We start from the raw sequence: 13,558 nt of genomic DNA, 5'->3' as shown, positions 1-13,558 counted from the left end.
TGTGCAAATGTAGAAGAGTAGGGAGGTAAGGCAATAAATAGGCCATAGAGGTGAAATATTTACAATTTAGCATTAACACTGGTGTGATAGATGTGCAGATGATGATGTGCAAGTAGAGATACTGGGGTGCAAAAGAGCAAGAGGGTAAGTAATAAAATGGGCATGAGGTAGTTAGGTGGGCTATTTACCTAGCGAGAAAATACTTATAGATGACCTGGAGCCAGTGAGTTTGGCGGTGAATATTAAGCGAGGGCCAGCCATCGACAGCATACAGGTCCCAGTAGTGGGTAGTATATGGGGCTTTGGTGACAAAACGGATGGCACTGTGATAGACTGCATCCAATTCGCTGAGTAGAGTGATGAAGGCTATTTTGTAGATGACATCGCCGAAGTCAAGAATCGGTAGGATAGTCAGTTTTACGAGGGTATATTTAGAAGCATGAGTGAAGAATGCTTTGTTGCAAAATAGGAAGCTGATTCTAGATTTAATTTTGGATTGGAGATGTTGAATATGAGTCTGGAAGGAGAGTTTACAGTCTAACCAGACACCTAGGCATTTGTAGTTGTCCACATATTCTAAGTCAGAACCGTCCAGGGTGGTGATGCTTGTCGGGCGGGCAGGTGCGGGCAGTGATCAGTTGAAGAGCATGTATTTAGTTTTACTAGCGTTTAAGATCAGTTGGAGACCACAGAAGGAGTGTTGTAGGGCATTGAAGCTCGTCTGGAGGTTAGTTAACACAGTGTCCAAAGAAGGGCCAGAAGTATACAGAATGGTGTCGTCTGCGTAGAGGTGGATCAGAGAATCACCAGCAGCAAGAGTGACATCATTGAAGTATACAGAGAAAAGAGTCAGCCTGAGAATTTAACCCTGTGGCACCCCCATAGAGACTGCCAGAGGTCCAGACAACAGGCCCTCCGATTTGACACACTGAACTCTATCTGAGAAGTAGTTAATGAACCAGGCGAGGCAATCATTTGAGAAACCAAGGCTGTTGAGTCTGCCGATGAGGATGTGGTGATTTACAGAGTCTAAAGGCTTGGCCAGGTCGATCAATACGGCTGCACAGCAATGTCTCATCGATGGTAGTTAAGATATCGTTTAGGACCTTGAGCGTGGCTGAGGTGCACCCATGACCAGCTCAGAAACTAGATTGGATAGTGGAGAAGGTACGGTGGGATTCTAAATGGTCGGTGATCTGTTTGTTAACTTGGCTTTTGAAGACTTAGGGATCTCAGACAATACGAAAGAGAGGTTGAACAGGCTGGTAATAGGGGTTGCAACAATTGTGGCGGATAATTTTAGAAAGAGAGGGTCCAGATTGTCTTGCACAGCTGATTTGTAGGGATCCAGATTGTCTTGCACAGCTGATTTGTAGGGATCCAGATTGTCTAGCCCAGCTGATTTGTACGGGTCCAGATTGTCTAGCCCAGCTGATTTGTAGGGATCCAGATTGTCTAGCCCAGCTGATTTGTAGGGATCCAGATTGTCTAGCCCAGCTGATTTGTAGGGATCCAGATTGTCTAGCCCAGCTGATTTGTAGGGATCCAGATTGTCTTGCCCAGCTGATTTGTAGGGATCCAGATTGTCTAGCCCAGCTGATTTGTAGGGATCCAGATTGTCTAGCCCAGCTGATTTGTAGGGATCCAGATTGTCTAGCCCAGCTGATTTGTAGGGATCCAGATTGTCTAGCCCAGCTGATTTGTAGGGATCCAGATTGTCTAGCCCAGCTGATTTGTAGGGATCCAGATTGTCTAGCCCAGCTGATTTGTAGGGATCCAGATTGTCTAGCCCAGCTGATTTGTAGGGATCCAGATTGTCTAGCCCAGCTGATTTGTAGGGATCCAGATTGTCTAGCCCAGCTGATTTGTAGGGATCCAGATTGTCTAGCCCAGCTGATTTGTAGGGATCCAGATTGTCTAGCACAGCTGATTTGTAGGGGTCCAGATTGTCTTGCCCAGCTGATTTGTAGGGATCCAGATTGTCTAGCCCAGCTGATTTGTAGGGATCCAGATTGTCTAGCCCAGCTGATTTGTAGGGGTCCAGATTGTCTAGCACAGCTGATTTGTAGGGGTCCAGATTGTCTTGCCCAGCTGATTTGTAGGGATCCAGATTGTCTAGCACAGCTGATTTGTAGGGGTCCAGATTGTCTTGCCCAGCTGATTTGTAGGGATCCAGATTGTCTAGCCCAGCTGATTTGTAGGGATCCAGATTGTCTAGCCCAGCTGATTTGTAGGGATCCAGATTGTCTAGCACAGCTGATTTGTAGGGATCCAGATTGTCTAGCCCAGCTGATTTGTAGGGATCCAGATTGTCTAGCACAGCTGATTTGTAGGGATCCAGATTGTCTAGCCCAGCTGATTTGTAGGGATCCAGATTGTCTAGCCCAGCTGATTTGTAGGGGTCCAGATTGTCTTGCCCAGCTGATTTGTAGGGATCCAGATTGTCTAGCCCAGCTGATTTGTAGGGATCCAGATTGTCTAGCACAGCTGATTTGTAGGGATCCAGATTGTCTAGCCCAGCTGATTTGTAGGGATCCAGATTGTCTAGCCCAGCTGATTTGTAGGGATCCAGATTGTCTAGCACAGCTGATTTGTAGGGATCCAGATTGTCTAGCCCAGCTGATTTGTAGGGATCCAGATTTTGCAGCTTATTATTTTGGGACTTTTTGTAAGTGTAATATTTACTCTTCAATTTTATTGTTTATTATCTATTTCACTTACTTTGGCAATGTTTCCCATGCAAATAAACCTCTTAAATTGAAATTGAATTGAGAGAGTGAGAGAGAGAGGCCAGGCACTGTGAGTTAGCGAGAGAGAGAGAATAGTGAGAGAGAGAGAGAGAGAGAGAGACAATAGCGAGAGAGAGAGAGGCCAGGCACTATTTATGAGAGAGAGAGAGAGAATAGCGAGAGAGAGAGAGAGAGAGGCCAGGCACTATGTATGAGAGAGAGAGAGATAGAGAATAGTGAGAGAGAGAGAGAGAGAGGCCAGGCACTATGTACGAGAGAGAGAGAGAGAGAGAGAATAGTGAGAGAGAGAGAGAGAGGCCAGGCACTATGTATGAGAGAGAGAGAGAGCGAGAGAGAGAGAGAGAGAGAGAGAGAGAGAGAGAGAGATGTAGTTTGGTAGAAGGAGAGAGATGTAGTTGACAGTAGTTTGGTAGAAGGAGAGAGATGTAGTTGACAGTAGTTTGGGAGAAGGAGAGAGATGTAGTTGACAGTAGTTTGGTAGAAGGAGAGAGATGTAGTTGACAGTAGTTTGGTAGAAGGAGAGAGATGTAGTTGACAGTAGTTTGGTAGAAGGAGAGAGATGTAGTTGACAGTAGTTTGGGAGAAGGAGAGAGCTGTAGTTGACAGTAGTTTGGGAGAAGGAGAGAGATGTAGTTGACAGTAGTTTGGTAGAAGGAGAGAGCTGTAGTTGACAGTAGTTTGGGAGAAGGAGAGAGATGTAGTTGACAGTAGTTTGGGAGAAGGAGATAGAGAACCAGTCCCTCTGTGTAGCTTGGTTAGGTAGCAGCTAAATAAAGAGAATGAGAGCGTTGTAGTACCTCGATGTAACCTGATGTTCTCCACGGCAGGCAGAGTGTTCCTCCTGGGTATAACCGACACAGTCGTGGTCACCTCTCCATTCTGCAGTGACCCCAGACAGCCCCCGCTCTCTGACCCCTGGCTGGGCTTGGGGGGCCGTGGAGGGGGTCCACTAGATGACTCGGAGCCAGACGGCGTCACGTTGTGGTTCTTATCGAACGTCCGGGGGATCTGGTAGAACGATCCGGGCGGGGTCGGGAGGTCGTAGTTGTCAGTCTGCCGGTCGTTGCTACGCTCGTTGCTGTGGTTATGGTCATTGCTGTGTCGGTCGTTACTGTGGTTACGGTCGTTGCCGGTGGCCAGGGTGTTGCAAGGCGTCTTGAAGGTGTACAGCTTTGTAAAGAAGAGAGAGACACCCCACAGAGCCCCAGGACAGCAACACAGTTAGAACCAACCAAATCATGTTGATGCCTGATGCTGCATCCACTCTCTCTTAGCTGAGAGATAGATAGAGAGAGAGAAAAAGAGAGAGCGAGCGAAAGAGAGAAAGAGAGAGAGAGAGAGAGAGAGAGAGATAGAGAGAGAGAGAGAAAGAGACCCAACCAAATCATGAGAAAACAAAAAGATAATTACTTGACACATTGGAAAGAATTAACAAAAAAACAGAGCAAACTAGAATGCTTTTTGGCCTTAAACAGAGACTACACAGCGGCAGAATACCTGACCACTGTGACTGACCCAACATTTAAGGAATGCTTTGACTATGTACAGACTCAGTGAGCATAGCCTTGCTATTGAGAAAGTCCTCCGTAGGCAGACATGGCTCTCAAGAGAAGACGGGCTATGTGCACACTGCCCACAAAATGAGGTGGAAACTGAGCTGCACTTCCTAACCTCCTGCCAAATATATGACCATATTAGATAGACATATTTCCCTCAGATTACACAGATCCACAAAGAATTCGAAAACAAATCCAATTTTGATAAATTCCCACATCTACAGGGTGAAATTCCACAGTGTGCCATCACAGCAGCAAGATGTGTGACCTGTTGCCACGAGAAAAGGTCATTAACTATTTGAACATAATATGACATTTGTAATGTCTTTATTGTTTTGGAACTTCTGTTAATTCATATTATGTTGTTTATTATCTACTTCATTTGCTTTGTTGCTTGTTAACAAATGTTTTTATAATAAAGCACATTAAATAGAAATTGAATGGAGAAAGTGAGAATAACTAAATAAAATAGAATAAAATAACTTAAGTCAAAGGTAAAGTGTAACATAAAATAATAATAATAATAATCTAAGTTAAAGAACACCAACCTCCTCATTCTCCTGCTGATCCATGTCTCCCAGGCGATTATGATCTGAGGGCCCCTCAGAGCTGTACCCCCTGGGTAGCACGTAGCCCTCCTGGGGGGAGTCTGGCCGTGTGGAGGACCTGGGCCCGACCGCAGAGGCCAGTTGGTGCTTGCCAGGTTTGGGCAGGCTGTAGAAGCCATGCAGCTGGGCGCCCATCCCGTTCAGACAGTGAGAGAAACCATGGGAGAACTTCTGCACCGCCGAGTCACTGCCCACAAACAGATTGCTACTGTGCTGTACCTGGGAGAAACTGGCACTCCTGGAGGAGTCAGACAAACATATGGAGGAGACACACACACGCACACACACACACACACACACACACACACACACACACACACACACACACACACACGTCAGTCTTCATTGTGCCTACCCATCCTCCACCAGGCAAAACAGAAGTTCTGACAGACAGGACGACATCTGCCATGCCAATCTCTGCCATGCCAATCTCTGCCATGCCAATCTCTGCCAGCAGCTCTCAGTCACATATTGCATTGAACTGGTTAACGACACATTATTCGCTCCGAGTGGAAGTTTCCCCTAGGTACAGACCCCAATCCGACCATTAGTGGGGGAAATACCCATCAGCATCTAGGGGGCAACTTCACCCTACACTAAATTACTCCCTGTTAATATTGAATATCCCTGCAGTTACCCAATCCGCCACTAGGGGAGAGTACAGTTCCTTCTGACATCTACGCAGACAAATGAAGTGTTCCTCGCTGTGTCTGGTTTTTGGATAAACAGAGGAAGCTCTGAAACAACTCTATGATATCTCAACACAGAGATGGAGTTGCAGACAGACTGGGCTGGAGGTAGAAGACACAGAACTAGGATTCGATTGGCTAACCCCAAAATCTTAATACTCCAACATGTAACTTTTTGGGCGTCGTGACCATAGAAATACGAGGTATAGATCTGTCATTCTCATTTTAAAGCAAGTCTAAGAAGTGTTGATATGTTCTATGTGCACTATTTCTATGCTTCCCGTTCTTAATTTTAGTTTTTGTGTATTTAACTGTGGGTTTTGTACAGCAGCTTCAAACAGCTGGAAATACAATATTTCTGCTTATAGAAAATATTTTTCTAATCCAATAAAATTTTATTTGTCACATGTGTCGAATAGAACCTTACCGTGAAATGAAACTTACCCGACAATGCAGTTTTAATAAAAAATAAGTGTTGAGTAAAAAATAGATAAGTAAATAATATGAAATAAAAGTAACAAATAATTAAAGAGCAGCAGTAAAATAACAATAGTGAGTCTTTATACAGGGTGTTACGGTACAGAGTCAATGTGGAGGCTATATACAGGGGGTTACGGTACAGAGTCAATGTGGAGGCTATATACAGGGTGTTACGGTACAGAGTCAATGTGGAGGCTATATACAGGGTGTTACGGTACAGAGTCAATGTGGAGGCTATATACAGGGGGTACTGGTACAGAGTCAATGTGGAGGCTATATACAGGGGGTACCGGTACAGAGTCAATGTGGAGACTATATACAGGGTATTATGGTACAGAGTCAATGTGGAGGCTATATACAGGGTATTATGGTACAGAGTCAATGTGGAGGCTTTATACAGGGGGTACTGGTACAGAGTCAATGTGGAGGCTATATACAGGGGGTACCGGTACAGAGTCAATGTGGAGGCTATATACAGGGGGTACCGGTACAGAGTCAATGTGGAGGCTATATACAGGGGGTACCGGTACAGAGTCAATGTGGAGGCTATATACAGGGGGTACCGGTACAGAGTCAATGTAGAGGCTATATACAGGGTATTACGGTACAGAGTCAATGTGGAGGCTATATACAGGGTGTTACGGTACAGAGTCAATGTGGAGGCTATATACAGGGTGTTACGGTACAGAGTCAATGTGGAGGCTATATACAGTGGGTACCGGTACAGAGTCAATGTGGAGGCTATATACAGGGTGTTACGGTACAGAGTCAATGTGGAGGCTATATACAGGGGGTACCGGTACAGAGTCAATGTGGAGGCTATATACAGGGGGTACCGGTACAGAGTCAATGTGGAGGCTATATACAGTGGGTACTGGTACAGAGTCAATGTGGAGGCTATATACAGGGGGTACCGGTACAGAGTCAATGTGGAGGCTATATACAGGGGGTATATACAGGGGGTAGCGGTACAGAGTCAATGTGGAGACTATATACAGGGTATTACGGTACAGAGTCAATGTGGAGGCTATATACAGGGGGTACCAGTACAGAGTCAATGTGGAGGTTATATACAGGGGGTACCGGTACAGAGTCAATGTGGAGGCTATATACAGTGGGTACCGGTACAGAGTCAATGTGGAGGCTATATACAGGGGGTACCAGTACAGAGTCAATGTGGAGGCTATATACAGGGGGTACCGGTACAGAGTCAATGTGGAGACTATATACAGTGGGTACCGGTACAGAGTCAATGTGGAGGCTATATACAGGGTATTACGGTACAGAGTCAATGTGGAGACTATATACAGGGGGTACCGGTACAGAGTCAATGTGGAGGCTATATACATGGGGGTACCGGTACAGAGTCAATGTGGAGGCTATATACAGTGTTTTACGGTACAGAGTCAATGTGGAGACTATATACAGGGGGTACCGGTACAGAGTCAATGTGAAGGCTATATACAGTGTTTTACGGTACAGAGTCAATGTGGAGACTATATAAAGGGGGTACCAGTACAGAGTCAATTGTGGGGCAATATACAGGGGGTATCGGTACAGAGTCAATGTGGAGGCTATATACAGGGGGTACCGGTACAGAGTCAATGTGGAGGTTATATACAGGGGGTACTGGTACAGAGTCAATGTGGAGGCTATATACAGGGGGTACCAGTACAGAGTCAATGTGGAGGCTATATACAGGGGGTACCAGTACAGAGTCAATGTGCGGGGGCACCGGGTTAGTAGAGGTAATTGAGGTAATATGTCCATGTAGGTAGAGTTAAAGAGACTATGGATAGCTAATAAAACAGAGAGTAGCAGCAATGTAAAAGAGGGGGGGTGGGCAATTCAAATGGGTAGCCATTTGATTAGCTGTTCAGGAGTCATATGGCTTGGGGGTAGAATCTGTTAAGATGCCTTTTGGACCTAGACTTGGCACTCCGGTACTGCGTGCTGTGTGGTAGCAGATAGAACTGTCTACGACTGGAGTGGCTGGAGTCTTTCACAATTGTTAGGGCCTTCCTCTGACACCGCCTGGTATAGAGGTCCTGGATGGCAGGAAGCTTGGCCCCGGTGATGTACTGGGCCGTTCACACTACCCTCAGTAGTGCCTTGCGGTCAGAGGCCAAGCATTTGCCATATCAGGCAGTAATGCAACCAGCATGCTCTCGATGGTGCAGCTGTAGAACCTTTTGAGAATCTCAGGACCCATGCCAAATCTTTTCAGTCTCCTGAGGAGGCCCTCTTCACGACTGTCTTGGTGTGCTTGGACCATGTTAGTTTGTTGGTGATGTGGACACCAAGGAACTTGAAGCTCTCAACCTGCTCCACTACAGCCCCGTCGATGACAATGGGGGCGTGCTCGGTCCTCCTTTTCCTGTAGTCCACAATCATCTCCTTTGTCTTGATCATGTTCAGGGAGAGGTTGTTATCCTGGCACCACACGGCCAGGTCTCTGACCACCTCCCTATAGGCCTATAGGACATCCAGGAGAATGGAAGGAGGGAGCCAACACAGTCAACCCTAACAGCCCACAGCAGACAGTCAGCCCTAACAGCAGAGACAGTCAGCCCTAACAGCAGAGGCAGTCAGCCCTAACAGCAGAGACAGTCAACCCTAACAGCAGAGACAGTCAGCCCTAACAGCAGAGACAGTCAGCCCTAACAGCAGAGACAGTCAGCCCTAACAGCAGAGACAGTCAGCCCTAACAGCAGAGACAGTCAGCCCTAACAGCAGAGACAGTCAGCCCTAACAGCAGAGACAGTCAGCCCTAACAGCAGAGACAGTCAGCCCTAACAGCAGAGACAGTCAGCCCTAACAGCTGACATATTTTTAGGCCAAAGACTTAGCGGACGGAGACAAAGAGAGTACATCACTGGAGAGTCTAGGTGTAGAATGCAATACTTCTTATGAACCACATGTATTTTAAACCAACATGCTGTATCTGCAGTGCAAGGCTCTATGAAACTAGATGCTGATAACATCTAATTGTGACGTGTTTTAGGGGGAAATAATGCATCACTATGACATGATTATACAGTCATCAGGTTTTGATCTCTCTCTCTCTCTCTCTCTCTCTCTCTCTCTCTCTTTAACAAACTAAACACGCGCTTTGAGGATAATATAGTGCCACTGTCGCGGCCTGCTACCAAGGACTGCGCCCCCCTCCTTCTCTGTGGCCGACGTAAATAAAACTTTATATTCTGGTTAGGGCCAGTTCGTGCTGGTTAGGGCCAGTTCGTACCAGATCTTCAGTTTCTTGGCAATTTCTCACATGGAATAGCCTTCATTTCTCAGAACAAGAATAGAGTGATGAGTTTCAGAAGAAAGGTAATTGTTTCTGGCCGTTTTGAGCCTGTAATCGAATCCACAAATGCTGATGCTCCAGATACGCAACTAGTCTAAAGAAGGCCAGTTTTATTGCTTCTTTAATCAGCTGTGCTAACATAATTGAAAAGGAGTTTCTAATGATCAATTAGCCTTTTAAAATAATCAACTTGGATTAGCTAACACAACGTGCCATTGGAACAGAGGGGTGATGGTTGCTGATAATGGGCCACTGTACGCCTATGTAGATATTCCATTAAAAATCAGCCGTTTCCAGCTACAATAGTCATTTACAACATTAACAATGTCTACACTGTATTTCTGATCAATTTGATGTTATTTTAATGGACAAGAAATGTGCTTTTCTTTCAAAAACAAGGACATTTCTAAGCGACCCCAAACTTTTGAACAGTATTCTCATTCACCCCTTCAGATGTGTGTGTATGAGGTAGTTGTTGGGAATTGTTAGATTACTTGATATATATTACTGCACTGTCGGAACTAGAAGCACAGGCATTTCACTACACTCGCATTAACATCTGCTAACCATGTGTATGTGACCAATAACATTTAATTTGACTTGCTTTAAGCAGAGGTTCCCACAGCATGCATATAGACGCTGAGCGGGTCTCTAGCTGTGGCTGAGCGGGTCTCTAGCTGTGGCTGAGCGGGTCTCTAGCACACACACACACACACACACACACACACACACACACACACACACACACACACACACACACACACACACACACACACACACACACACACACACACACACACACACACAGTTCTGGTGCCTGGCCATATACTGTGATCTAGAATCCTGGCTAGAGTATAGTAGGCCTCCTGCCCCGCCCCGAACACCAGAGACCACAGAAATAGAACCACTAGAATGGGTATCCCTGATCACATCATAATGGGTGGACTAGTGGACATGCTAGTGATGATGTTTTCTATGGTAGTGGCACCCCAGAGAGCTGCTAGCCTGCTATGCTGTTACATCCAGGAAGTGAACTGAGTCTGTATGTTGACCCGTTGCACTATGGGGTGAGGGTAAGTGACAGGAAGTCACACACAGAAACACCCTGACCACCTTACCGTGCGCTCTCAGTCTTCCTGCTCATGCACTGATGCAGTAGAAGATAGTCCTGCGGTGCGCTGTTGGACAGGGAGCCCCCTGCAAGAAGAGGACCACACTCCCTTGTTAAACTTTGTGTTACTATCCTCAGTGATTTTAAATGCATTGTGTCCACATGTGTGTTTAAATGTGATATTATTCTTATTTATTTTATTTTATTACAACCGGATCAAAACCATGGTTACCGTGGTGACTGTGCGACCCACTGTGACGGACCGGGACGTCGAAGGTGAACAGGACGGGCTGGGAAGAGTGGACTGGAGCGGACGACTTACGCTCTCTGGTCAGTGGGGTCAGGGAACTGGAACTGGACAGGTCTGCTGCCAGGGAGCGGCCCATATGAGCTGTAGAGGACCGGCCGTCTGTCAGGAGAAAACAACGATGGTGTCAAATCCCACAGCTAGTTGAGGGGAGGAGAGGAGAGGAGAGGAGAGGAGAGGGATAGGGAGGAGAGGAGAGGAGATGGATAGGGAGGAGAGGGGGGATAGGGGTAGGGAGATGGATAGGGAGGAGAGGGGGGATAGGGGTAGGGAGATGGATAGGGAGGAGAGGGGGGATAGGGAGAAGAGGGGAGCAGAGGGGGGGATAGGGAGGAGAGGGGAGGGAGTTGAATCGGAAGGGGAGGGATAGGGAGGAGAGGAGAGGGAGATGAATAGGAAGGGGAGGGATAGGGAGAAGAGGGGAGGGAGATGAATAGGAAGGGGAGGGATAGGGAGGAGTGGGGGGAGGGAGATGAATAGGAAGGGGAGGGATAGGGAGGAGAGGGGGGAGAGGGGAGGGAGATGAATAGGAAGGGGAGGGATAGGGAGGGATAGGGAGGAGAGGGAGATGAATAGGAAGGGGAGGGATAGGGAGGAGGGGGAGAGGGGAGGGAGATGAATAGGAAGGGGAGGGATAGGGAGGAGAGGGAGATGAATAGGAAGGGGAGGGATAGGGAGGGATAGGGAGGAGAGGGGAGGGAGATTAATAGGAAGGGGAGGGATAGGGGAGTGAGGGGAGGGAGATGAATAGGAAGGGGAGGGATAGGGAGGAGAGGGGAGGGAAATGAATAGGAAGGGGAGGGATAGGGGGGAGGGGAGGGAGATGAATAGGAAGGGGAGGGATAGGGGGGGAGGGGAGGGAGATGAATAGGAAGGGGAGGGATAGGGGGGAGGGGGGGATGAATAGGAAGGGGAGGGGAGGGAGATGAATAGGAAGGGGAGGGATAGGGGGGGAGGGGGGGAGATGAATAGGAAGGGGAGGGATAGGGAGAAGAGGGGAGGGAGATGAATAGGAAGGGGAGGGATAGGGAGGAGTGGGGGGAGGGAGATGAATAGGAAGGGGAGGGATAGGGAGGAGAGGGGGGAGAGGGGAGGGAGATGAATAGGAAGGGGAGGGATAGGGAGGGATAGGGAGGAGAGGGAGATGAATAGGAAGGGGAGGGATAGGGAGGAGGGGGAGAGGGGAGGGAGATGAATAGGAAGGGGAGGGATAGGAGGAGAGGGGGGAGAGGGGAGGGAGATGAATAGGAAGGGGAGGGATAGGGAGGAGAGGGGAGGGAGATGAATAGGAAGGGGAGGGATAGGGAGGAGAGGGGGGAGGGAGATGAATAGGAAGGGGAAGGATAGGGAGGAGAGGGGGGAGAGGGGAGGGAGATGAATAGGAAGGGGAGGGATAGGGAGGGATAGGGAGGAGAGGGAGATGAATAGGAAGGGGAGGGATAGGGAGGAGGGGGAGAGGGGAGGGAGATGAATAGGAAGGGAGGGATAGGGAGGAGAGGGAGATGAATAGGAAGGGGAGGGATAGGGAGGGATAGGGAGGAGAGGGGAGGGAGATGAATAGGAAGGGGAGGGATAGGGGAGTGAGGGGAGGGAGATGAATAGGAAGGGGAGGGATAGGGAGGAGAGGGGAGGGAGATGAATAGGAAGGGGAGGGATAGGGAGGAGGGGGGGAGGAGATGAATAGGAAGGGGAAGGATAGGGAGGGAGAGGGGGGAGAGGGGAGGGAGATGAATAGGAAGGGGAGGGATAGGGAGGGATAGGGAGGAGAGGGAGATGAATAGGAAGGGGAGGGATAGGGAGGAGGGGGAGAGGGGAGGGAGATGAATAGGAAGGGGAGGGATAGGGAGGAGAGGGAGATGAATAGGAAGGGGAGGGATAGGGAGGGATAGGGAGGAGAGGGGAGGGAGATGAATAGGAAGGGGAGGGATAGGGGAGTGAGGGGAGGAGATGAATAGGAAGGGGAGGGATAGGGAGGAGAGGGGAGGGAATGAATAGGAAGGGGAGGGATGGGGGGGTGGGGGAGGGAGATGAATAGGAAGGGGAGGGATACGGGGGGAGGGGAGGGAGATGAATAGGAAGGGGAGGGATAGGGGGGAGGGGGGGAGATGAATAGGAAGGGGAGGGATAGGGGGGGGGGAGGGAGATGAATAGGAAGGGGAGGGATAGGGAGGAGGGGGAGGGGAGGGAGATGAATAGGAAGGGGAGGGATAGGGAGGAGAGGGGGAGGGAGATGAATAGGAAGGGGAGGATAGGGGGGGAGGGGAGGGAGATGAATAGGAAGGGGAGGGAGGGAGATGATTAAGAAGGGGAGGGATAGGGGGGGAGGGGAGGGAGATGAATAGGAAGGGGAGGGATAGAAGGGGAGGGATAGGGGGGGAGGGAGGGAGAAAAACACATCAGATTCACTTCTCTCCATTTGATCAACCCAAGGAGATTCAAAAGATTTTGGAAAAAACATGCCAACCATTACATTATACATGATATTTTACAACAGTTGACACACGTTGTAGTGATTATTTTCATCTTTACAGAACAAACCCAGTTCTCCTTGCTCCCAAACCCAGTTCTCCATGCTTCCAAACCCAGTTCTCCATGCTTCCAAACCCAGTTACTCCATGCTTCCAACCCCAGTTCTCCATGCTTCCAAACCCAGTTCTCCATGCTTCCAAACCCAGTTCTCCATGCTTCCAAACCCAGTTCTCCATGCTTCCAAACCCAGTTCTCCATGCTTCCAAACCCAGTTCTCCATG

At 48.4% G+C, this 13,558-nt stretch overlaps 1 protein-coding gene across 2 annotated transcripts in view; it reads right to left on the bottom strand.

The window, feature by feature from the left end:
* The window catches only part of gab2 (GRB2 associated binding protein 2), a 179,542-nt gene that overhangs the window by 35,560 nt on the left and 130,424 nt on the right, over positions 1-13,558 (bottom strand). For both annotated transcript variants that reach the window (XM_036964907.2, XM_090224048.1), the window contains exons 3-6: positions 10,734-10,910; positions 10,509-10,587; positions 4,855-5,152; positions 3,548-3,920 (exon numbers count right to left, since the gene is read on the bottom strand). In XM_036964907.2, the coding sequence (XP_036820802.2) occupies positions 3,548-3,920; positions 4,855-5,152; positions 10,509-10,587; positions 10,734-10,910 (927 nt within the window). The remainder of the gene's footprint in view (positions 1-3,547; positions 3,921-4,854; positions 5,153-10,508; positions 10,588-10,733; positions 10,911-13,558) is intronic.

The sequence above is a fragment of the Oncorhynchus mykiss genome, chromosome 27 (genome assembly GCF_057628025.1).
Source record: "Oncorhynchus mykiss isolate SJ-2025 chromosome 27, ASM5762802v1, whole genome shotgun sequence".
NCBI classification, from domain to species: Eukaryota; Metazoa; Chordata; class Actinopteri; order Salmoniformes; family Salmonidae; genus Oncorhynchus; species Oncorhynchus mykiss.
This window is presented reverse-complemented; position numbering and strand designations above follow the sequence as displayed.